This window comes from Trachypithecus francoisi, unplaced genomic scaffold (genome assembly GCF_009764315.1).
Source record: "Trachypithecus francoisi isolate TF-2019V2 unplaced genomic scaffold, Tfra_2.0 Lachesis_group11, whole genome shotgun sequence".
Classification (NCBI taxonomy): domain Eukaryota; kingdom Metazoa; phylum Chordata; class Mammalia; order Primates; family Cercopithecidae; genus Trachypithecus; species Trachypithecus francoisi.
In genome coordinates this window covers 22,622,605-22,647,488 of record NW_022681456.1, presented here as the reverse complement: position 1 = coordinate 22,647,488, position 24,884 = coordinate 22,622,605, and the positions used below count along the sequence as shown (strand labels likewise).

General features: G+C 44.0%; 1 protein-coding gene across 1 annotated transcript in view; it reads right to left on the bottom strand.

Moving 5' to 3' along the window:
• PPTC7 (protein phosphatase targeting COQ7) overlaps positions 1–23,118 on the bottom strand; it is a 51,373-nt gene extending 28,255 nt beyond the window's left edge. Inside the window, exon 1 of the mRNA XM_033220632.1 lies at positions 22,594–23,118. Within this exon, the coding sequence (XP_033076523.1) occupies positions 22,594–22,816 (223 nt within the window). The 5' untranslated portion in view covers positions 22,817–23,118. The remainder of the gene's footprint in view (positions 1–22,593) is intronic.
• Between the last annotated feature and the right edge of the window lie 1,766 nt (positions 23,119–24,884).

Sequence of the window (24,884 nt, the reverse complement as noted above, 5' to 3'; positions counted from 1 at the left end):
GCGTGGTGGTTCACGCCTGTAATCCCAGCACTCTGCGAGGCCAAGGTGGGCAGATCACTTGAGGTCACGAGTTCAAGACCAGCCTGTCCAACACGATGAAACCCCGTCTCTACTAAAAATACAACAATTAGCTAGGCATGGTAGTGCGTGCCTGTAATCCCAGCTTTTTGGGATGCTGAGGCAGGAGAATCACTTGAAGGAGGTGGAGGTTGCAGTGAGCTGCACTCCAGCCTGGGCGACAGAGCAAGCTGCCACCTCAGGAAAAAAAAAAAAAAGAAATGGGATCTTACTCTGTCACCCAGACTGGAATGCAGTGGCGCAGTAATACCTCACTGTGGCCTTGAACTCCTGAACTCAAGAGATTCTCCCATTTCAGCCTCCCGAATATCTGAGACTACAGGCATGTGCCACCATACCCAGCTATTTATTTTTTGTAGGGATGGGTCCTCGCCATGTTGCCCAGGGTGGTCTTGAACTCCTAGGCTCAAGTGATCCTCCTGCTTCGGCCTCCCAAAATGCTAGAATTACAGGAATGGGCCACTGAGCCCAGCCAAGAAGAAAATTTTTAAGCAATTTTCATTTTTCTAATTAACACGTTTTTGTCTTTGCCAAAATTGTATAACCATGCAAAATGGTAGTTATGACCAGGAGTGGTAGCTCACACCTGTAATCCCAGCATATTGGGAGGCTGAGGTAGGAGGATTGTTTGAGCTAAGGAGTTCGAGACCAGCCTGGGCAACAAAGCAAAACCTGTCTCTACAAAAACATTAAAAAATCAGCCAGGGATGGTGGCACACACCTGAAGTTAGTTCCAGCTAAACAGGAGGCTGAGGGTGGGAGGATTGCTCGAGTCCAGGAGGTCAATGCTGCAATGAGCTGTGATCACTGCGATCACACTGCCGGCACTTCAGCCTGAGCGACAGAGCGAGACTGTCTCCAAAAAAAAAAAAAAAAGGTAGTTATAACCAAATGATAGCTATCTTAAAAATCCTATCTTCCCAATTACACAGTCGCCTAACTGTGTAATTGCAAAAGGCTCACTATAAGAAAGACTTCTGAACTAGTCAAAATCAGCAAGAGCCTCTCCAGCACTGTCCTCCGTTATCAGTCATCAGCATGATGTTGCAATTATTTTAAACCCTTCCTACTGCACTCATCTTCAGACTGACATGCAGTTACCTACAAAGTAAACGTTTTCTAGAAGAAAGTGATGCCTAGAGAATAAATGCTAAATTTCAATTTTAATATAAGCATCAATGAAGAACAACAATTTGATTTTGTCCACAAATGTATTTAATGTACACTCTGGCAGAATTTCAAATATTAAGTAGTACCCAAAGTTAACAGCTTTATTCCTTGCATCTTTCATGATCTCAAGCCATCTTACATCAAGCCTCGCATTCCAAAGCAGCATACTGGCTCTACATGGATTGTCTTTCCATCAGTGAAACACATCTCCTGCCTACTAGGATGGGTACTTGATAGTGAATTGAAACTCTACAGGAGAAACTGAGTAAGAGTCTGGCAGGATCACAAGCATTGAATAATAGAAGTATCAGGAGACCCTCTGTACTCTGAGGAATAAGGGTATCTGCTTTTACGCTTTCTGCAGTAAGGGGCCATCTAATGAGAAAGGGGGCTAAGCAATATTTATTGCAGTATGACAGCCATCTTATTTTCAGATGCTGAGACTTTTCAAAGACTATAGTGTTCTCAGAGCCAACCTCATTTGTCTAAAGACATCACAGCATGAAGCACTATAACTGGAAAAAAAAATGAGATCAGAGTAGAAAGTCAATTTCCTATCCAATGGAACAGATCACATTTATATCAACATTTCTTTTTCTTTTCTTTCTTTCTTCTTTGAGATGGAGTCTCACTCTGCGGCCCAGGCTGGAGGGCAGTGGTGCAATCACAGCTCACTGCAACCTCCGCCTCCCAGGTTCAAGCGACTCTCCTGCCTCAGCCTCCCCAGTAGCTGGTATTATAGGCACCCACCACCTTGCTTGGCCAATTTTTGTATTTGTATACAGACATGGGGTTTTGCCATGTTGGCCAGGCTGGTCTCAAACTCCTGACCTCAAGTGATTCCCCCAGACACAGCCTTGGGCTCCCAAAGTGCTGGGATTACAGGCGTCAACTACTGCATCCAGCCTATATCAACATTTCTTAAACCTCAACTATTTGGGCACTTAAGAACGTTCCCAACGGGAAGCAGTGGCTCATGCCTGTAATCCCAGCACTGTGGGAGGCTGAGGCGGGGGGATCATTTGAGCTCAGGAGTTCGAGAGCAACCTAAGCAACATGGTAAAACCTCCATCTCTACTAAAAAGACAAAAAATTAGCCAGGTATGGTGGCACACGCCTGTGGTCCAAGCTGCTTGGGGGACAGGGGCAGAAGGATCACTTGAGTCTGGGAGCTGTGATTGTGCCACTGTACTCGAGCCTGGGTAACACAGCAAGACCCACCTCAAAAAAACCCCCAACAAAACAAAAAACAAAAAACACTCCCCTGTGATTCAGGACTGTGAAATATACCTGCAAATAATTATCCCAAAGGGAGAGTCGCTTGAGCCCAGGAGGATGAAGTTGCAGTGAGCTATCACTATGCCACTGCAATCCAGCCTGGGTGAAAGAGCGAGACACTGTCTCTATTTTAAAAATAAAATAAATTGGCCGGGTGTGGTGGCTCACACCTGTAATCCCAGCACTTTGGGAGGCTGAGGAGGCAGATCATCTAACGTCGGGAGTTCGAGACCAGCCTGACCAACATAGTGAAACCCTGTCTCTACTAAAAATACAAAAATCAGCTGGGCGTGGTGGCGCATGCCTGTAATCCCAGCTACTCGGGAGGCTGAGGCAGGAGAATCACTAGAACCCAGGAGACAGAGGTTCCGGTGAGCCGAGATTGCACCATTGCATTCCAGCTTGGGCAACAAAAGCGAAACTCCATCTCAAAAATTAAAAAAAAGAAAAAAAGAAAAAAACTAGCCTGGCCTGGTGGCGCATGCCTGTAGTCCCAACTACTCAGAAGGCTGAGGCAGGAGAATCGTTTGAACCCAGGAGGCGGAGGTTGCACAGGGAGCCGAGATCACACCACAACACTCCAGCCTGGGCAACAGATTAAGACTCCGTCTCAAAAAAAAAAAATCCAAAATGAATGAAAAGCAGGATTACTGAAAAACTATATTCAACAAATATATTCTGTCAAGTTATACATAAAAATGCCATTTGCTTTTTGACTAATAACAGTCCTTTCAGTTCTATGAAAGTAAAATTATATAGATTATGCTGCACTTCCTGTTTTAACAAGCAAGTGAAATACTCCCTTTGCAAGAAGTTTCTGGCCCAGTGCAGTGGCTCACACCTATAATCCCAGCACTTTGGGAGGCTGAGGTGAGCAGATCACTTGAGGTCAGGAGTTTGAGACCAGCCTGGCCAACATGGTGAAACTTCATCTCTACTAAAAATATAAAAATGAACCAGGCATGGTGGCGCACACCTATAATACCAGCTAGTTGGGTAACTGAGGCAGGAGAATCACTTGAACTCAGGAAGCAGAGGTTGCAGTGAGCTGTGATTGAGCCACTGCACTCCAGCCTGGGTGACAGAGTGAGACTCTGTCTCAAAAAAGAAAAAAGAAAAGAAAAAAAAAAAAGAAGAAAAGATGTTTCTGGCCAGGCGCAGTAGCTCATGCCTATAATCCCAGCACTTTGGGAGGTCGCGGTGGGTGGATCACCCGAGGCCAGGAGTTCGAGACCAGCCTGGTCAACGTGGCAAAACCCTGTCTCTACTAAAAATACAAAAATTAGCTGGGCTTGGTAGTGGGCACCTGTAGTCTCAGCTACTTGGGAGGCTGAGACAGAACTGCCTGGACCCGGGAGGCAGAGACTGCAGTGAGCACAGATTGCGCCATCGCACTCCAGCCTGGGCGACAGGGTGAGTGAGACTACATCTCAAAAAAAAAAAAAAAAGAAGAAGAAAAAAGAAGTTTCCATTCCACATTAATCACAATGAAATCTGTGTCTTTTGATTCTCCAGAGATCAAGACTATGTCAAGAATAAGATCTCTAAGCAGAAGTAAATTCAAAAGTGAAGGTAATGAAGCTCAAAGGATGGAAAGAAAGGTTCAACTCTGTAATAAAATGTGTGAAAATGGCCGCATGAGGTGGCTTACGCCTGTAATCCCAGCTCTTTGGGAGGCTGAGGCAGGTGGATCAACCTGAGGTCAGGAGTTCGAGACCAGCCTGGCCAACATGGTGAAACCCCATTTCTACTAAAAATCAAAATTAGCCATGCATGGTAGCACGTGCCTGTAATCCCAGGTACTCAGGAGACTGAGGCAGTAGAATCGCTTGAACCTGGGAGGCAGAGGTTGTGGTAAGCCAAGATTGCGCCATTGCACTCCAGTCTAGGCAGCAAGAGCAAAACTCCATCTCAAAAAAAAAAAAGTGTGAAAATAGAAACTACAGGCAAAACTCAAATAACAAAATCAAAGCTGGAATAAGTGGTTCATTTTGTGTTTGAGAATTCCAAACAAAATAGTTAGCTATTCCTTGCTAGCTTAGTAAATATGAGACTACTTAAGAATTAATCAAATTAATGAGCCTCCACATACACTTACACCTATGTCTAGACTACTTCATTACCTAGAGAAGATAATTTCCAGACTATTCTGGGCAGCTGCCTTGTCTTAAAAAGCAGTGAAAGGCGCTGACATGAGGATTAGGAAACAATTGTGTGAAGGCAAAGAAACTTAAGGTCAACCTTTTAAAAGTAAAAATGTTCTTCCTTTAACTTTAATAATTCTGTATAAATACCAAACACTGAATGTGGAATTATCTATTCCGATTCAACTGTGGCTTGGGGAACTTGTGCAACTTACAGACTTGGTATGAATCACTGGCCTGCCTTCCACAAGCTGCAGAGTTGAAGGTTAAGTCACTGAAAAGGTCACTTCACTTCTTTCTGGCCTGCAACAGTATCTTCCTCAAATGCCAAATGCTGTTAGCAATGCTTTCTGGACAGGAGGAAGCAACAAACAAATCATCTGGGAGGTCATACTTATTGTAAATTATGAACAGCAGAGGCAGAGCACTAAGTATGTTACAGAATTAAGAGCCTCTATTAAAGCTGTGGCTTCAGTTTGTTTTCAGGTGTTAGAAAATGTCACATAATACCAAATAATTCAAAAATTAAGTAAGGAAGTAATAAGCAATTAAAGGTGAGCTATCTGAGATGTGCCTACTTGCACTGGCCCTTTAGGCCGGGGAGAAGATTTTCCTTCTGTTTATAATTTACAAGATTAGATCTAGAATTCTTGTCAACCTGTTATTTATGACAAGCCATAAATCCTTGACCTAACCCTAAAGAAGATACTATTTACCCACCGCTTTCTTCACCCTCTATAAAAATAAGGGCTGGCCTTGACTAAAATAGGCACCCTCTGGGAGAGGTCTATAGTCACATGCGGCCTGGCACAAATGTAACTTTTTTTTCCCCTTTAAATGAGAACATCATTCTTTGAATAGCCTGCCAAGTGGAGAGCTGTCTCTTAACTTCTGAACACTAATTTTGTATACACACACACACACACACACATATATATATATATTTTTGAGACAGAGTTTCGCTTTTGTCGTCCAGGATGGAGTGCAATGGCGCAATCTCAGCTCACTGCAACCTCCACCTCCCGGGTTTAGGAGATTCTCCTGCCTCAGCCTCCTGAGTAGCTGGGATTACAGGCACCCATCACCATGCCCGTCTAATTTTTTGTATTTTTAGCAGAGATGGGGTTTCACCATCTTGGCCAGGCTGGTCTTGAACTCCTGACCTCGTGATCCATCCACCTTGGCCTCTCAAAGTGCTGGGATTACAGGCATGAGCCACCGCGCCCGGCCCATACTTTCCAATTTTTTAGCAATGAGTAATGTTAGTTTTATGGGAAGGATGACAAGAACTATTTATGTAAATCAGGTAAAAACTACATTCTATACTTACATTTAATATTAAAACTATCCAACACATTTTATTGGATATTTACTGTATGCAAGACACTATGGTGAAAGGGAGCTAAAGCGATTTATATGTAATAAAATGGTGAAAGGGAGCTAAAGGGATTTATATGTAATAAAATATTTCCTGCATATGGGAACTAAAAATGAAGTGATGATTTTGTCTGGGGAGGACAGTTTAGGGAGATTCAAGATATATGACTACAATAAAGCAAAATATGCACCAATAAAAACAAAAGCAAAGAAGGTCAGATTATGCATAGCTGAAGGAATCAAAGGGATTCATGAACAAGTGTCTGAAATGAGCCTTGAAGGATAAAAGAAAACATGAGTTGTAGGAGAGGTTGACAAGACAGGCATTTTGAGCAACTCCCTAGGAGTCTGACTTACAGGAATAAAGTACAAGTCATAGCAGGTGAGAGTTCTAAGAGCAGGGAAACTTGACCTCCAGGTCTACTACACTCATGCCAGGAACCTCTCACCATTAATCAGCGCAAACAATGCAGTACAGAGCTTATGGCATTTAGGAGGTCCCAGGAAAGGCTGGCCTGAGGCTACCAAACTCAAAAAGGCTTGTGAAGCTTTTGTTTTAACTAATGGTTAACAGTTGAGCAAAACCCCTTAATTAAAACAAAAGCAATAGCTAATAACTAAGTAGAATTCACCATCAGCCAAAATCACCTCCCTAAAAGAAAGTCTAAAATGATAATTTCTTCTTTTTTTTTTTTTTTTGAGATGGAGTCTCGCTCTGTCGCCCAGGCTGGAATGCAGTGACCGGATCTCAGCTCACTGCAAGCTCCGCCTCCCGGGTTTACTCCATTCTCCTGCCTCAGCCTCCCGAGTAGCTGGGACTACAGGCACCCACCACCTCGCCCGGCTAGTTTTTTGTATTTTTTAGTAGAGACGGGGTTTCACCGGGTTAGCCAGGATGAGTCTCGATCTCCTGACCTTGTGATCCGCCCGCCTCGGCCTCCCAAAGTGCTGGGATTACAGGTTTGAGCCACCGCGCCCGGCCTAAAATGATAATTTCTAACTGGAAAGGCAATGTGGGATACTGAGCAAGGACACAGGCTCTGGAGGCAGATTTGGGTTCAAACTCCAGCCCCAGAACAAGATGTGCTAAGCGTGGCCTTGAGCAGCTCTCTGAGCTTCAGTAGTTTCACCTGTGAATGGAGCTGTATCCTCGATTTCACAGGGCCGGTGTGAGGAACGAGGATAACCTGTTCAGAACACCTGCCAGTGCTCCGCTCACAGCCAACATTCAGCAAGTGAGAGTTACGCCTATCTTTAAGAAAGGCCAGTGAACAGCAAACAGACCAGCCTAGACTGCAGCAATCAGAAAACAGTCTTTGGCCCATGTTTGTAGGCTGCCAGCTCTACAAACACTAGTCTGTGGTCACAACCAAAAGACAATGCCCACTCAGATACAATGCATAAAAGATTAGTCCATTCAGCTCTTTCAGTCACACATCCACCACCATTCAATATTCCATTAAACATTCAACAGTAACATTTTCAAGTACTAAGAAATAAACGTATATTTGTCTCCAAAAATAACAAGCAAAAAAGGATTTACCTGCACTTTGAAAAGAATATTTTCCCCAGAGGGACTCTGAAGTAACCTTATTTAGCAAATATTTATTCAGAGCCTGCCGCCTCCTCTGTGTCAGGATTCCAACTCAAAGATTTCTCATTTTACATGGGAAATCCTAAAACTATGAGGAATACATACATGGACCTAACCATTTTCTTTGTCACTACAATAATACCAGTGCCTTTATAGCGATTTTCCCTTCTCTCTTCTTCCTCTGTATATTGTGAGCCCCCAGAGGGCTGAGTCTCACACCGCTAACCGTCGTTTCATCCTCACTGGCTGGCCTACTACCTGGCCCAATGATTCCCCACCCTTGCTGCACACTGAGATTACCTATGGAACCCCAGCCCTACTCCCTGAGTTGGTGTGGCCAGGATGGGCCTAGGCCTCTCAGCACAGGTTATTCTAACGAGAATTAGCAGTCCAGCTGGATGGAAGCATTCCACAAGCCTGATGGTTCTGCTTGTAAATTGCTTCTTATACCAAACAATCCCATTTTGTGTTCCCAAACTTGATCCTTCCTTTTTGTATTTCCCACCCTAATTAATGGCAGCCCAGCTACCCATACTTCTAGGCTTAGAAACCTTAAGGCATCTTCCAAGTGGAAAACCTCTAAATCAATTTGCACTCCTCTTTCTCTTTCATCCGCTGACCAATTATCACCAAGTCTACAATGAGTCTGAAGCTCTACTACTTCTCACTGCCCTAGGTAAAGCCCTTTCTAGCTCAGACTATTTCAGTAGCTTCGTAACTGGTCTTTTGCCTTCAGTTCTCCCATTACACCTTCTGTATCGATTTGTTTTTTTACAACATCGCAATGTCCATGTTACTTCTCTAGTCAAATACCTTCCATGTATATATATTTATTTGCTTGTATATGTAAAATATTCTTTAGGAGGATACACAGAAACTAACAACTCTGGTTGCCTCTTGAGAGGACTTTGTAGCTTGGAGACAAGGGTGGTGAGACTTCACTGTGCACTCTTTTGAATTCTGAACACCTTTTAAATTCTCTACCATTTGAATGTGCTGCCTCTTCAAAAGCAAAGACCTCTTCTATAGCTTCCTCCCCACCTACCCCCGCAAAAAACAAACAAAACCAAACAAAAAAAACCACCCAATTCCTTAACATGACAATTTAGTCTCAGTCTATTTTCTAACACCAATTCTCAACACTGCCCCCTATGCCGACCCTATCAGCCATGAAACAGCTACAGTTTTGGGGATCTACTTTGCCTTTGCTGAGCCCTCAATCTGGAGCATCCCCATCCTTCTTATTTGCCTCAGCTTACTGAAAAACTCGTCTCTTAAGGCCTGACGCTGTACCCCTACAACCTCATGCGTATTCTTTTTTATTTTTATTTTTTGAGATGGAGTCTTGCTCTGTAGCCCAGGCTGGAGTGCAGTGCCGCTATCTCGGTCACTGCAAGCTCTGCCTCCCGGGTTCACGCCATTCTCCTGCCTCAGCCTCCCGAGTAGCTGGGACTACAGGCGCCTGCCACCACGTCCGGCTAATTTTTTGTATTTTTAGTAGAGACGGGGTTTCACCATGTTGGCCAGGATGGTCTGGATCTCCTGACCTGGTGATCCACCTGCCTCGGCCTCCCAAAGTGCTGGGATTATAGGCATGAGCCACCGCGCCAGGCCCTCATGCGTATTCTTTCACACCAGTCCCGTGCATGTTTGCCTTCCCCACAGGACTATGAAACATCAGGGTTGAAGTCTGTTTTGTTCATTGGTCTTTAAAACACCTGTCAGGAACTAATAGGAAGCAACCAATAAACAATGAATTCAGCTGACCAGACATGAAAAGTTAGAACACCAATCATCTGGTATACAAACTTTCAGCCAAAAACTCCAAAGGGATTGAACCTAGTAACAGATCCTGGCATTTCACAAGGTGTCATTCCCTGGGTTAGAACTCGCTACAAGATGTTCCTCTAACAGGCCATTCAAAGAGAAGGCTGCCAGGCAAGATGGCTCAAGCCTGTAGTCTCAACTACTTGGGAGGCTGAGGCAGAAGGATGGCTTCAGTTCAGGTCGAGGCTGCAATGCACTACAACTGCACCTGTGTAGAGAAAAGCTAATGCACTCCAGCCTGGACAACATAGCAAGACCCTGTACTCCCCTCATCCTGCTCCCCCCCCCAAAAAAAAGCCAGGCATGGTGGCTCACACCTGTAATCCCAGCACTTTGGGTGGCCACGGTGGACAGATCACTTGAGGTCAGGAGATCAAGACCAGCCTGGCCAACATGGTGAAACCCCATCTTTACTAAAAATACAAAAAATAGCCAGGCATGGTGGCGGGTGCCAGCTATATGGGAGGCTGAGGCAGGAGAACTGCTTGAACCCAGGAGGTAGAGGTTGCAGTGAGTGGAGATCACACCACTGTACTCCAGCCTGGGCGACAGAGTGAGACTCCGTCTCAAAAAATAAAAATAAAAAAAGACAAAGAGAGGACTGAGCTGATGGAAAGAGCATTAAAGAAAAGTCTGGAGATAACACTGCTCCCAACTTTCTTTGCCACTAACTGGACCTAAGATACTGGTCAAATCATTTCTCTAAGATTTAGTTTCCTCATCTGTGAAATGAGGGGCAGGAAGACACAGTCTCTCTAGAGTCCTTTTCTTGGATCCAAGACTGTGGGACTTTTAAGTCACACTGCAGGAAAAAAGAGCCAGTTTAAGAAACTCTTTATAAACAAAGGTTAACAAATAGGGCTATCCTGTCTTCATTCAGTTAGGAAAAGAAAACAAAACAAATAGGGCTATACTTTGCATTTCACATACAATATTACATTTACTGCATGAACTAGTTTTGAAACAAAGGCTCCATTTCAGGCTTCCCAATTTACCATCTCTTGTCCTTATTGCACTGCCACATGTGTATTTCCAGTGAAGTTTCAAAAATGATTTAGAGAGTGGAAACACTGCCCCTTGTCCTTTCACTTTAGTTTTAAACACCTAACTAAAATGTTGGCAAAGTTGGCCGGGCGCGGTGGCTCAAGCCTGTAATCCCAGCACTTTGGGAGGCTGAGACGGGCGGATCACGAGGTCAGGAGATCGAGACCATCCTGGCTAACATGATGAAACCCCGTCTCTACTAAAAAAATACAGAAAATTAGCCGGGCGAGGTGGCGGGCGCCTGTAGTCCCAGCTACTCGGGAGGCTGAGGCAGGAGAATGGCGTGAACCCGGGAGGCGGAGCTTGCAGTGAGCTGAGATCCGGCCACTGCACTCCAGCCTGGGCGACAGAGCAAGACTCTGTCTCAAAAAAAAAAAAAAAAAATGTTGGCAAAGTTTTTCTTTTCTAAGCTACTAACAAACACCTCAACCACTTTTCAATTTGAAATTCTAATAAAAGAATAAAAGATGATGGTCAAGCACAAGATCCTGGAACAACAACAACAACAAACAAGATGGTTATAAATTAGTATTGACTTCACTGAAGTCAAATGATCTATAAATATGCATGTATAGAATTGTGCAGTAATTATTGCTGCTCACCTCTAACTGTGCCTAATTTATAAATTAAACTTTATCACAGCTATGTATGTATGTATGTATAGGAAAAAACATAGCCTATATAGGGTTTGATACTCAACAGTTTCAGGCATCCATAAAACCCACTAACCCTGTTATCCAAAGATCATTGAGGGTTTGGTGAATTGTGTATTTTAATAAGAAAAAAATGACAGGATCAAAATGGCCTCTCAAAACCAAGAGAAATGGATTTCTAAGAACAATGCATACATAAGGCATCCTTATTTAGACTTTCTCATTTCATTGAAACACTAATGATTCCACCACCAATTAGTGGTCAACCTAGAGCCCATAAAGTTTTCTAGCTCTTATGGAAATAGCTTAAATCTTATTTTCTTGCCCCAAACTGCTATTCAAACATAGCAGATGTGAAAACGGAAGCACTTTTTGTTTGCCTCATTTGTTGCCCAGCCAACCTTTTGCATTTACCTCAAATGACAGCATAGACTAATTTTGATAAGTCAAAAAACTTGCTAGATAGCAGCATCCTTGAAAGATAACGTGGCTGGGTGCAGTGGCTCACCTCACACCTGTAATCTCAGAACTTTGGGAGGCCAAAGCGGGCGGATCACGAGGTCAGGAGTTCAAGACCAGCCTGGCCAACATAGTGAAACCCCATCTCTACTAAGAATACAAAAATTAGCCGGGTGTGGTGGCATGTGTCTGCAGTCCCAGCTACTTGGGAGGCTGAGGCGGGAGAATTGCTTGAACTGGGAGGTGGAGCTTGCAGTGAGCTGAGACCACGTCACTGCACTCCTGCCTGGGTAACAGAGTGAGTCTCCGTTTCCAAAAAAAAAAAGACAAAGATAACAATGTACAGAGTAGTCCAAAAAGAAACAAATTCCCTTTCTTTTCAAAATACTTCGTTAATGAGTACCAGAACAGTGCAAAAATGTGTTGGAATTCGCCAAGTAAAAATAGTACTGGGCCCTTCAGCAGAAAGCACTCCTTATAGTAAGTCACTTTCTTAGTCTCTGGCAAAGTTTTTGCAGTCATTTTGTAGTCCTTAGGATTCATACCGACAATTCAATCCATTCTAGAACAGTTCATCAACTATAAACTTACTAATCTCGAAAACAACTATTTAGGAACTCAGTAAATTCATAAATTCTTAAGTGAGACAGACTCAAGATCAACAATAAGTTTGCTGATGAGAGCAATTTCACAGCAGTTGGGAAAGTAATATATAACCTTTCTGGAGGACCTATGGTAATCTTTTTTTATTTTTATTTATTTATTTATTGGGACCAGTCTCACTCTGTCGCCCAGGCTGAAGCGCAGTGGCGTGATCTCGGCTAACTGCAACCTCCGCCTCCTGGGTTCAAGCAATTCTCCTGCCTCAACCTCCTGAGTAGTTGGGATTACAGGCGACTGCCACCACGCCCAGCTAATTTTTGTATTTTGAGTAGAGACAGGTTTTTACCATGTTGGCCAGGCTGCTCTCAAAATCCCGACCTCAAGGGATCTGCGTGCTTTGGCCTCCCAAAGTGTTGGGATTATAGACGTAAACCACCATGCCTGGCCCTATGGTCATCTTTATCAAAGGCCTTGCAAATTCATAGGCTTTGACCCAGGAACTCCTCTTCAACGAATTTACCCTGAGGAAATATTCGGATGTAAAGAGATACTCATTCTAGTGTTGTTTATAACAGAAAATTGGAAACAACCTAAATAACCAGAAATAGAGGACTGGTTTAGTAACTGATAGGCTATACATGCAGGAGAATATAATGCAGTTATGCTTACCAGTATGGAAACATGCACTTCAACATGCTTTTGGAGTCATACACCATTACAAACTCCATTTGCATACTCTTGCAACTTTTTAAGCTTTACAGAGTAGAATGCATATTAATCCAATGTGTATTTTATGTTATTTAATAACATGTATACAATTATATACACAAAGGCTAAACGGAACCACAATGACTATAGCTTACTATAGCTGAGTTATGAGTTATAGGTGTTTTATGTGGTACTTCTCTGAAGATGTGTTACTTTTATAAGTACTAAACAGCCATTATTTAAAAAGCACTACACAGGCCGGACACAATGGCTCACACCTGTAATCCCAGCACTTTGGGAGGCCAAGGCGGGCAGATTACTTGAGATTGGGAGTTCAAGACCAGCCTGACCAACATAGAGAAATCCTGTCTCTACTAAAAATGCAAAATTAGCCGGGTGTGGTGGCACATGCCTGTAATCCCAGTTACTCAGGAGGCTGAGGCAGGAGAATCGCTTGAACCCGGGAGGTGGAGATTGCGCCACTGCATTCCAGCCTGGGCAACAAGAGCAAAACTCTGTCTCTAAATGAATAAATAAATAAAGGCACTACACAGGCTGGCACGTGGTTCATGCCTTAAATCCCAGCACTCTGAGAAGCTGAGGTGGGAGGATCGCTGGAGCCCAGGAATTTGAGACCAGACTGGGCAACACAGAGAGACTCTCTCTCTACAATAATTAAAAAAAAAAAAAAAAAAAAATTAAAAGCATTAGACATGCAAGCAAGAGACCTAGGTTCAAGTCCCAATATAATACTAACTATACTACCATTATTTGATGTGTCAATTTTATAGATGAGGAAACAGATTCAGATTAAGTGGAGATAAGAGCAGCAGCTTCGTAGTTACAAAGATTAAATAAGGTAAAATATAAAAATGCTTTGCAAGTTTTAAGGCACTATACAAAGCACTAGAAGGATGGGAGAATCATGTTTTGTGTTAGATATCAAACAACTGGCTTAGAAGAAAAAAGAATGAAGCATTTTTACTTCTTAAAGAAAAGCCTCTATCCTTCCCCATTCCCCAATCCTCAATCCCCAATCCTGTTGGGGATTTTTCCTGTTGGAGATTTTATTCAAAAATATTTAGCTTATCTTTTCTTCTCTAAAAACTTTAAATTGAAAGAGCTGTGCCAGTTGTCAATTCAAGTTGAAATGAATAATAAGTCATGTGTCAGCCTAATGCCCTCTGCAATAGGTCAGCTTTTACCAATAGTCTTGATTTATGACATCCAATTTTGCGAACTGTTAGGAAACAAATTATTTTAGTTCTCAGGGAAATAGAAAACTCCCTATCAGATTATTATTATTATTATTATTTTTGAGACAGAGACTGGCTCTGTCATCCAGGTTGGAGTGCAGTGGCATGATCTCGGCTCACTGCAACCTCTGCTTCCAGAGTTCAAGCGATTCTCATGTCTCAGCCTCCCTAGTAGCTGGGATTACAGGTGCATGCCACCATGCCGGTTTGTTTTTTTTTTTTAACTTTTAGTGGAGACAGAGTTTCGCCATGTTGGCCACGCTGGTCTTGAACTTCTGACCTAAAACGATCCATCTGCCTTGGCCTCTCAAAGTTCTGAGATTATAGGTTGTGACCCACCGCACCCAGCCCCTATCATATTTTTAAAATATATGACAACTCCCAAACAAGACAGACTCATAAATTTTATTGCTAACAACAAAAATTAGGATCCAGGACATCACTTCTTAAAAAGAGACCAAAGGTTAACATCTAATTTTGAAAGGCAAGCTCACGTTATTTTTAATAAACTAAAACTTCCTGTTTGAAAAGTCAAATTTCTTTAGAAATAAAATACTGCTAACTTACTTTTGCAAAGCATTTTCCTAAAACTTCTGAACCTAAAGCCCCAGGCAAGACCTCTCTCTAGAAGGCATGGGAACATAAAATGAATCTGACATTTAGCTTGAACTTAACTTTAGCATTTGAGCTACTCAAAGGACATGGTTGTAGGTCACATTCTAACCTGGTGTAGTGCTTCTGGTGTCATACACTAGTACAAACTCCATTTGGATACTGTTGCAACCATTCAGGTTATGTATTGCCCAGTTTCATAAAGCCGTGCTAAAGTTCAGGGTACAGCCTCCTCCCATCCAGGAACCCCAACTCAAAAAAAAAAAAAAAAGAAATCTCCACAACAGCTTCCATCTGTAATCTACCTTCTGCTACAATTTAAAACCTCCTTTAAAAATGCACTTATAAAAAGTAAATAGTTGTGCTTCTAAAATTCAATTACTTGCACTACAGAAGGATTCAACCAGAATCCTTTAAAGAGATTATTAAGAAATTGAGAGATAAACTGTAAGTTAGGAAAATTTTAAACTAAGCTAGAAAAATCTCAAAACATTTGTGAAGAAAGGAAAAGTAGCTCTGAAGCTATAACAAATGAGGAAATGACTTCAAAAATAAAGGTATCTTATAAGTACCTTATAAAAACTGCAATACACCTATATAGCAAAATGAGAAAAATATCAAGGAACAGAAGTTTAAAAAGCAAACAGCAAACCTCCTCTATCCATCAACCCTGTAATCTTACATATTACAGAATGAAAGAACACTCAAAATAGTCAGAAAGCCACTAGTCAGTGGCTTCCTAAATCCTGCTATTTTATTAGTCCTAGATGGCTCTTTTACTAAACCCAGTCACACTTCCTTATTAATATTCCACAATTCTCTTGGAACCTCACAGCTCATTATGAAATCAGGCATATTTAAAATACCGACTGATCTCAGAATTTATATATTTGATTACTGCAATTTTAAAAATATTTTCGCTTATATAAAGTAATTATATGTATATTAATACTATATAACTACATAAAAAAAGAGCTATGTTTCTCACAAAGTTAAACAGGGTTACAATATGACCCAGCAATTCTACTCCTACGTATATATCCCCTCAAATTAAAAACATATGTCCATACAAAAGCTTGTACACAAATGTGCTTAGTACTATTCACAGCAGCCCAAAGTGGAAACAATTCAGTGGCCCCATCAACAGATGAATGGATCAACAAAATGTGGTATATTCATACAATGGAACATTATTCATATCATAAAAAGGGAGGAAGTACTAACACATGCTCCAACATGGATGAACTCTGAAAACATGCTAAGGGAAAACATGCTAAGGGAAAGGCCACATATTACATGATCCATTTGTATGAAATGTCCCAAACACAAATCCACAGACAGAATCTAGTTTCTGTTGCCAGGGACTGGGGGATGGGGAGTGACTGCTAATGGATAGGGGGTTTCTTGGGTGGTGATGAAAAACATTCTGGAACTAGATAGTGGCAGCGGCTGTATAACTCTGTGAATGTAAAAACTACTGAACTGTACACTTTAAAAGAATACATGCTATGGAATGTGAATTATACATATCAGTTTTTTAAAATTCACTCAAGGGGCTGGGCGTGTGGCTCACGCCTGTAATCCCAGCACTGTGGGAGGCCAAGGAAGGTGGATCGCCTGAGGTCAGGAGACTAGCCTGGCCAACATGGTGAAACCCCATCTCTACTAAAAATACAAAAATTAGCCAGGTGTAATGGTGGGCGCCTGTAATCCCAGCTACTTAGGAGGCTGAGGCAGAACTGTTTGAACCCAGGAGGCGGAGGTTGCAGTGAGCCAAAATCGCACCGCAGAGGTTGCAGTGAGCCAAAATCACGCCACTGCTCTCCAGCCTGGGCACAAGAGTGTGACTCTGTCTCAAAAAAAAAAAAAAAAAAAAATCCACTCAAGGTCATATTGCTATCAACAGGTAGATGAAGCTGGAATCTGACTTTAAGAAAATTATGGCACATCCTGCACATGTATCCTGGAACTTAAAATAAAATTAAAAAAAAAAAGAAAAGAAAGAAAATTATGGTAATATAATGAGACTGGTGTCCTGACATGGCTTGAAATCTAGCTGAGGAAAATTCCAACGAGGACTTCTTGAAAGACTGATGTCAGCGGGCACACACACACTCTCAAGGTGACTACTTTTTTAAATGGACAACTCACTTTTAGAATAGTGGTTCTGTAAGTATATTAAAATGATCATGACTGTTTGAGAACACCAAATTCTACCTCATCCATTCACTTCCTAAATAGAATTTAGATCTTAATTTTGTTCACACGATCTTTATACCTTGACAACTACTTTTAAGATGGACATTACTCACAAAAACACTTCAAAATCCTGACCACGATCAAAATCAGATCCAAGGCTGGAATATGAAATTTTAATTTCATTTTTAGGTTTCAAGTTGAACCAAGCTTAAATAAACATCCCACAGTTTCATAATAAATACTTTACAATTCTATTCAGAGGTCAAAATTTATATGGCACAGACCAGGCTGCCATTTTTAAAATAAGTGGTTTCTGTAAACTGTGGTTTAGCATGCAGAGGAGTTTTTGTTGCACTTCAGTTATGAGTCAGAGTGAATAAAGAAGTTATAAACACACACACATACACACACCCAGGAAAAGCATTCGAAGGACAAAAGTTATCAGGAGACTGACTGGTTTTTAATTCACATATATCATCAAGAAAACCTGACCAGTAGTCTAACGGGGAGAGGGCTGGGAAAGGCAGTCTCAGTTAAGAGACTGAGGTGTCAACCTCAGTTCCCGTAACTAGTAGAGTAACCTTGGGGAAGTCATCTGACTCTCTGGAGGCCTGTTTTCTCATCAGTGAGGTGAAAAAAACTAGACTCCAAGGTTTCTAAGTGTTATAATTCTCAACAGTCTTTGATTCTATTGTTAAGTAGCATAAGGCTGTGGGAAGCCCAGCTATTACAACATGCAGTTCTCACATTTTTGTGCACCTAGGAAGTCATGCCATATAGAGTAATAAGAGACCTTGGAATTTGCCACAGGGAAGAAGGAACAAGAAAAGTGTACATAGCTCCCGCTAGTACTGGTTTACTCCTGTTGGACCTAGTAAAGAGAAAGCACCTTTGTCAATTTTCCAGAGAATGATAGGAGTGGTTCCTATGTCTCACCACACCCACCATAGTTGGTTCTTCCAAAAAGAAATCCAGTGGGGACTATACAAAATGTTGTGAAGCACCAAGTACTATTAGTCACTGCATGACTAATAGGACAGATAAATTTTAAATTAAAGAAACAAAGCTTTCTCTTTCTTATATAAAAAGAAATAAAGTTTTCACTCCAGTCAAGGAGTCCTAGATGACCACAGTAAATAATTTGTTACACAGATACTCAGTAATAAATATGGGCCGGGCGTGGTGGCTCAAGCCTGTAATCCCAGCACTTTGGGAGGCCGAGACGGGCGGATCACGAGGTCAGGAGATCGAGACCACCCTGGCGAACACGGTGAAACTCCGTCTCTACTAAAAAAATACAAAAAACTAGCCGGGCGAGGTGGTGGACGCCTGTAGTCCCAGCTACTCGGGAGGCTGAGGCAGGAGAATGGCGTAAACCTGGGAAGTGGAGCTTGCAGTGAGCCGAGATCGCGCCACTGCACTCCAGCCTGGGCGACAGAGTGAGACTCTGTCTCAAAAAAAAATAAAATAAAATATGGTGTCAAAGAAAATTAATTATCTACAGAACCAAAGTTTCAAAAAGCACTTTAGTTCAACGTAACGTTATTACTCAACACAGCCTTTTAATGTAATTCAGTTTGTAACTCCAAACTCTAGAGTAGACAGCAGTATTAAAGAGTCATTGAAAGTCATCACCTTAGCCGGACACCGTGGCTCACACCTGTAATCCTAGCACTTTGGAAGGCTGAGGCAGGTGGATGACATGAGGTCAGGAGTTTGACACCAGCCTGGGCAACGTGGCAAAACCTCGTCTCTACTAAAAAAATACAAACAGTTAGCCAGGCGTGGTGGCACACGCCTGTAGTCCCAGCTACTTGGAAGGCTGAGGAACGAGAATTGTTTGAACCTGGGAGGCAGAGGTTGCAGTGAGCCGAAATCGCGCCACTGCACTCCAGCCTGGGCAGCAGAGCAAGACTCTGTCTCAAAAAAAAAAGAGTCATCACCTTTTATAGTATCAACAAAATAGAAGTCTCCATCATATGAACTGGTTCAGGACAGCCAAGGATTAAATGAGGCCAACTCATGAAGTTATTTCAGGTGGCTCCCAAGACTGCTGTCTGGAAGAGCTCCTCCACAACAGGACAGTCCTGGAGAACCTGTCCTTCACTGCCCCTATCCCCTACCATTTGCATATGTGCACGCTTGATCTTTGTCAAACATGGCTAACAACCACCCTTTGGTTACATCAGCAACCACTATCTGACTGTGTCTACTGGCATTCCCTTCAAGACGGGTACAGAGCTGGGGTTCTTGATCTGATTCCTATGCATGGACCTCCAGGTGGTATTAGAGGAGTCACAGAGTCAGCAAAGTTCCTAAGAGCCTATGCAAAATTTTATCTCTGTGCACAGGGTCCTGAGGAGAAATCTCTTGGACAAAGATCCTCAGGGGTTGTGAACCAAGGAAAGCTAAAAACCACTGGCTTAGTGCTACATACAAAACAGGCATCTACCGAAGGTGCCCATGACACCTGTCATTTAAGGTGCAGAACAACAAAGGGTGCCATCTATTCAAAGCAAAAGGAAAATATGGGCCCGGCGTGGTGGTTCACACCTGTAATCCCAGCATTTTGGGAGGCCAAGGCAGGTGGATCATCTGAGGTCAGGAGTTTGAGAACAGCCTGGCCAACAAGATGAAACCCCATTTCTACTAAAAATACAAAAATTAGCCGGGCATGGTGGTGCACGCCTGTAATCCCAGGTACTCAGGTGGCTGAAGCAGGGGAATTCCTTAAACCCAGGAGGTGGAGGTTGCAGTGAGCTGAGATGGTGCCATTGCACTCCAGCCTGGGCAACAAGAGCGGAACTCTGTACCATCCCCCCACCACCAAAAAAAGAAAAGAACAAAAGAAAATATGAGATGACGGTCAGAAGCTGTAGTCATTAAGGGTCAGGTCATCCATTCCCTTCATCCCCTAGTCCAGATAAAGAAAAGGAGACTCAAGAGAGGCTCCGCCCAAGACCACATATCACATAGCTACTAAGTGGCAAAGCTGAGCATCAAAGTTCGCTGGATTTCCACCAGGATGTCTATGGCATGAAATTATGTTTATACTTTTTTAGAATGGGTTTGACCAAAATCCCCCCAACTCTTGTAAATATCCCACTCCATTAAGAAGGTAGCCTTCCAAAATTTTATTGTATCATATTGCATTTTTTTTTTTTTTGAGACTGAGTCTTGCTCTGTTACCCAGGCTGGAGTGCAGTGGCGTGATCTCGGCTCACTACAACCTCCATCTCCCAAATTCAAGCAATTCTCCTGCCTCAGCCTCCCTAGTAGCTGGGATTACAGGCGTGTGCCACCACTCCTGGCTAATTTTTGTATTTTTAGTAGAGATGGGTTTTGCCACGTTGGCCAGGCTGGTCTGGAACTCCTGACCTCAGGTGATCCGCCCACCTCGGCCTCCCAAAGTGCTGGGATTACAGGCGTGAGCCACCACGCCCGGCCTAGCCTTCTAAAATTTTAAAATCAAGCTTCAATATAGGATTTGACACATTTAAATACTCCACAAATCATCAATCAAGTCACAGATCTTCCACAAAAGCCGCATACAGTTTTTTTTTTTTTTTTTTTTTTTTTTGAGAGGGAGTCTCGCTGTCACCCAGGCTGGAGTGCAGTGGCATAATCTTGGCTCACTGCAACCTCCGCCTCCCTGGTTCAAGTGATTCTCCCGCCTCAGCCTGCTGAGAAGTTGAGACTATAGGTGTGCACCACCACACCCGGCTAATTTTTGTATTTTTAGTAAAGACAGGGTTTCACCATATTGGTCTGTCTGGTCTTGAACTCCTGACCTCGTGATCCACCCACCTCAGCCTCCCAAAGTGCTGGGATTATAGGCAGGACCCACCACGCCCAGCCCAGCATACAGATTTATAAGGTGAACCTTAGAGGCTCATTATCCCCTATCTTATGTTATGAACAAAACTTTAAAAAGCAACACAGGGGCCGGGCTCACACTTGTAATCACAGCACTTTGGGAGGCCGAGGCAAATACAAGGCCAATCACAAGTTCAGGAGCTCAAGACCGGCCTGGCCAACACAGTGAAACCCCATCTCTACTAAAAATACAAAACTGAGCTGGACATGGTGGTGGGCGCCTATAATCCCAGCTACTCGGGAGGCTGAAGCAGGAGAATCGTTTGAACCCGGGAGGCGGAGGTTGCAGTGAGCCGAGATTGCATCACTGCACTCCGGCCTGCCGTCTAAAACAAAACAAAACAAAAGCAGCACAGGTCATAAGCTCACTGAGTGAGGCACTTCTAAATGTATCAGGGAAAAGATAGCTACTGACAGCTGACTTCGGAGTGGATTTGTACAATTTCAATCTGCAAGCTGCAGGACCTTTCTAAGTCTCTCTCTCACGTGAATATCAATAGCGTTGCCTAAATATTAAACGCTTTTTCTTCAACCCAGGTAATGGGGTCATTCATAAATTAAACTGAGAACAACCTTTCCATTCCCATGTTCACAAACACTACACGTGGTAGAACCAAAGATACTAGGCAATTATTCTGAGATCAGATTAAAAAATAATTACTGTCATAAAAAAGTTACAGAACCATTTGTTCCAATGCCAAACTCTGCCTCAGCATATGAAATTTAAAGTAACCAAAAAGTTAGTCTCACCTGGGAAGGGAAATCAAAGTGACATTTGAACCCAAGTTCAATGACAACACGTCCTTCAACTTCAAAGCGAGTGCTTTATTCATTCAAAGAGTTTTAATGGCACAGTATCCCACAGCATACACAAAATCTCCTAAGGCGTACATTATGATAAAGTTTCTGACTACTTGTGAATTATATTTAGCCTTTTCTGCCAGCTCTCTCCCTAGTCTCCCACCCCTCAAAGGTATAACTGGAATAGGCCTCAGGGAGCACCTGTTGCCTGAAAAGGCTGTGACCAATCTCAAAGCTTTCCCGGCTGCAGTCTACAAGTAGGTTCGACCATTCTATTTTGGATCAAGGAGACTCTGCCAACCCCCAAGTGACCTCAAGTGGACAAGATTAGTTTGGGAGAACACGCTGTGAGGGTTTCTTCGCCAAGCCAGCAGCCCCCACGGCCAGACTCCGAAAAGGGTGAAGATTTGGTCACCATCCAGGCGGCGAAATAATACGGCCGGGCTGTCTGGGGGTTCACGACTGCCCGATCCCACAGCCTGGGCCGGGCTGTAGTGTCGGGAGCACGCGAAGAGGCAAGGATCCCCGGGGCACGCAAGAGGGAACCAGAGCGAGGTTAGGAGCCTGCAGGTGTCGCCCAGGGAGGGGACGAGGTCGCCCAGGGCTGGCACGGCCGAGTGAGACCGACAGTGTGGTTCTGGACTCTGACAGACCGGTCACACTCTCGGGTTGTGACCTTGAGAATACGACTTGACCGCTGTGGGCCTCAGTTTCCTCCTCACTAAAATGGGGGTCGTTCACGCGGAAAACGCGCCTCGGAGCGCTTGGCACGGCGCCTGGCGCATAGTAAGCGCTCCCTCCATGTGAGCGCTCTGGCTCCTTTCGCCGCCGGGAGGAACTGGGGAAGCCCCGCGCGGGGAGTCCCCGGGAGGCGGATCCGAGGCTGGGGCGAGGGAACCGGGCCGGGGACTCACCCAGCACGTCCGCGGAACGGTGCCGGGCCACGAAGCACGCGTCGTCCCCGTAGCACGCGCCCTTCTTGAGGAGGCCCTTACGGAAGTCCTTGCCGAAGCCGCAGCCGGCCGTCACCAGCCCGTAGTCGCCGCCGCCGCCGCCGCCGGCCCTGGGGTCGGTCTGCGAGAGGCCGCCGAGCACGGCGCGGGCCACCAGGCGTCCGTACGAGAGGACCGAGAACATCGCCGCCGCCGCCCCCCCGAGGAGGCGGGGGGCCGGGGAAGCAGGAGGACGCGGAGGCCCGGAGCCGGCTCTCTCCTCAGCCGCAGTCGCGCCGCCGCTGGGGCGCTCCTCAGGGCGGCGCGCAGTGGCCGCCGCCGCCCCTGCCCGACGCGCGGGGCCTCGCACACGCTCAGCCGCGCGCACCGGAGCCAGAGCGAGGTCAGAGCCGGCGGCTTCTCCGCCTCAGCCCAACTGAGGTCCCGGCTGCAGCCGCAGCTGCCGCCGCCATCTTCCGCTCCACTAGCGTGTTCCGGGCGGCGCCGGCAGCACCGCCCCCTCCCTGGCCCTGCCCCTAGCCCCGCCCCGATTCAACGCTCAGCCCCCCCCAAGCCCCGCCCCTCGGGCTTTCAGCCTTCTGTAGTCACCAAGGTTGAGCATGCGCAGAGAGTGCGAACGCAGTGTCTCCTGGGAATTATAGTCCCGCGTCGTAGTCACATTTGACTTGGCTGCCAAAGATTTAGGACCTAGGAGGATTCCCCAAACCCGGGACCTGTGTTAAGTTAGTAGGAATTGTAGGTGGGCCACGTGAGGGTTTTCTCCCCTGTTTTAACCGTATATTTTAAAGCCTGTTTTAAATAAATAACGCCACCATTCCTTTAAACAAAAACCTGCAAGAAACCAGAATGGAGTCACACAATGAGAAACAGGTACACAGATCTAGTGACACCTCCCCAAGTAATATACTGGAAGGATGTAGGGCGGCAAACTGTTTGGAAAGAAGAGACTTTTTATACAGTCTTTTAGGAAAAATTGAGAAAATGTTATGTGTCCCTATCAGAGTGGGAGGGGACACAAGTGGTGTCATGTCCCTTTTGCTAACTGGCCTCTAGCCATGCTCACAGGGCCTTAAGACCTTTGCCCTTGCTTTCCCTTCTACCCTCTAGAATGTAATTCGTTTATCTGAGGGTCCTGTGTTTTCTGTTGCTGTATCCTCAGAAGACGTAAGCACACAGTAAATACGTGAATGAATGAAAGAATGAATGAATATTTCACTAGATTCTAAGTTTCCCAAGGACAAGGATCATTTGCTGCTGAATTATTAGAATCTAAAGCAATGCCTAGCACACAGTAGGAGAATGTGTAAATGTCTGTGGAATAAAAGAAGGAATAATAGGCTGGGCGTGGTGGCTCACACCTGTAATCCCAGCACTCTGGAAGGCCGAGGTGGGCAGATCACTTGAAGTCAGGAGTTTGACACCAGCCTGGCCAACGTGGTCTCTACTGAAAATACAAAAAAAAAAAAAAAAATTACCTGGGCTTGGTGACATACGCTTGTAATCCCAGCTACTCAGGAGGCTGAGATAGGAGAATCGCTTGAACCTGGGAGGCAGAGGTTGCAGTGAGCTGAGATAGTGCCACTGCATTCCAGTCTGGGAGACAGAGCTAGACCCCATCTCAGAAAAAAAAAAGAAGGAATAATGGAATAAGAACCACAAATGATAAAAGAAAGTAATGTTTGTTGAATACAGGAATGATTGAGTGAGTGGGGTTCACAAACAACAGAAAATGAGCTTTGGGGCAAGTAATCCAATTTAGAGTAATTTTTAGTTTGATTGAAACATATATTTCTCAGAAACAGCAGTCTTTTTCCAGTTCACTTTTGACAAGACCATTGTTACTTTGGGGATTCCCACCTTGTTTTTAAATGGTCCTTTTTTATGCTTTCTTAATATATTTTAAATGCTGCCAACTATCAACTCAACACACATTATTCTGTTATCCTAATTACTGTCATCATTAAACACTTTTGCAGTTCACAGTGTGCCAAGTACTCTCTATATGTTTCTGTCTTTAAGGGCTTTCATCAAAATTGGACTGAAGAAATGACTTCACCTAGTGGCATTTTGTCAAATATACAGAACCCAGAAAATGTTCATTTACTGGATAAATGGCATAGTAATGACAATAATGCATTCACACCTTGCTTTTTTTTAATGGCGCAAGAATTGGAGAGTTCCCAGAAGAGGGGGTAGTGCCTCTCGGAATCCTCTACTTGGCATTTATATTTCTGCCAGCTGTGCTAAAGGTA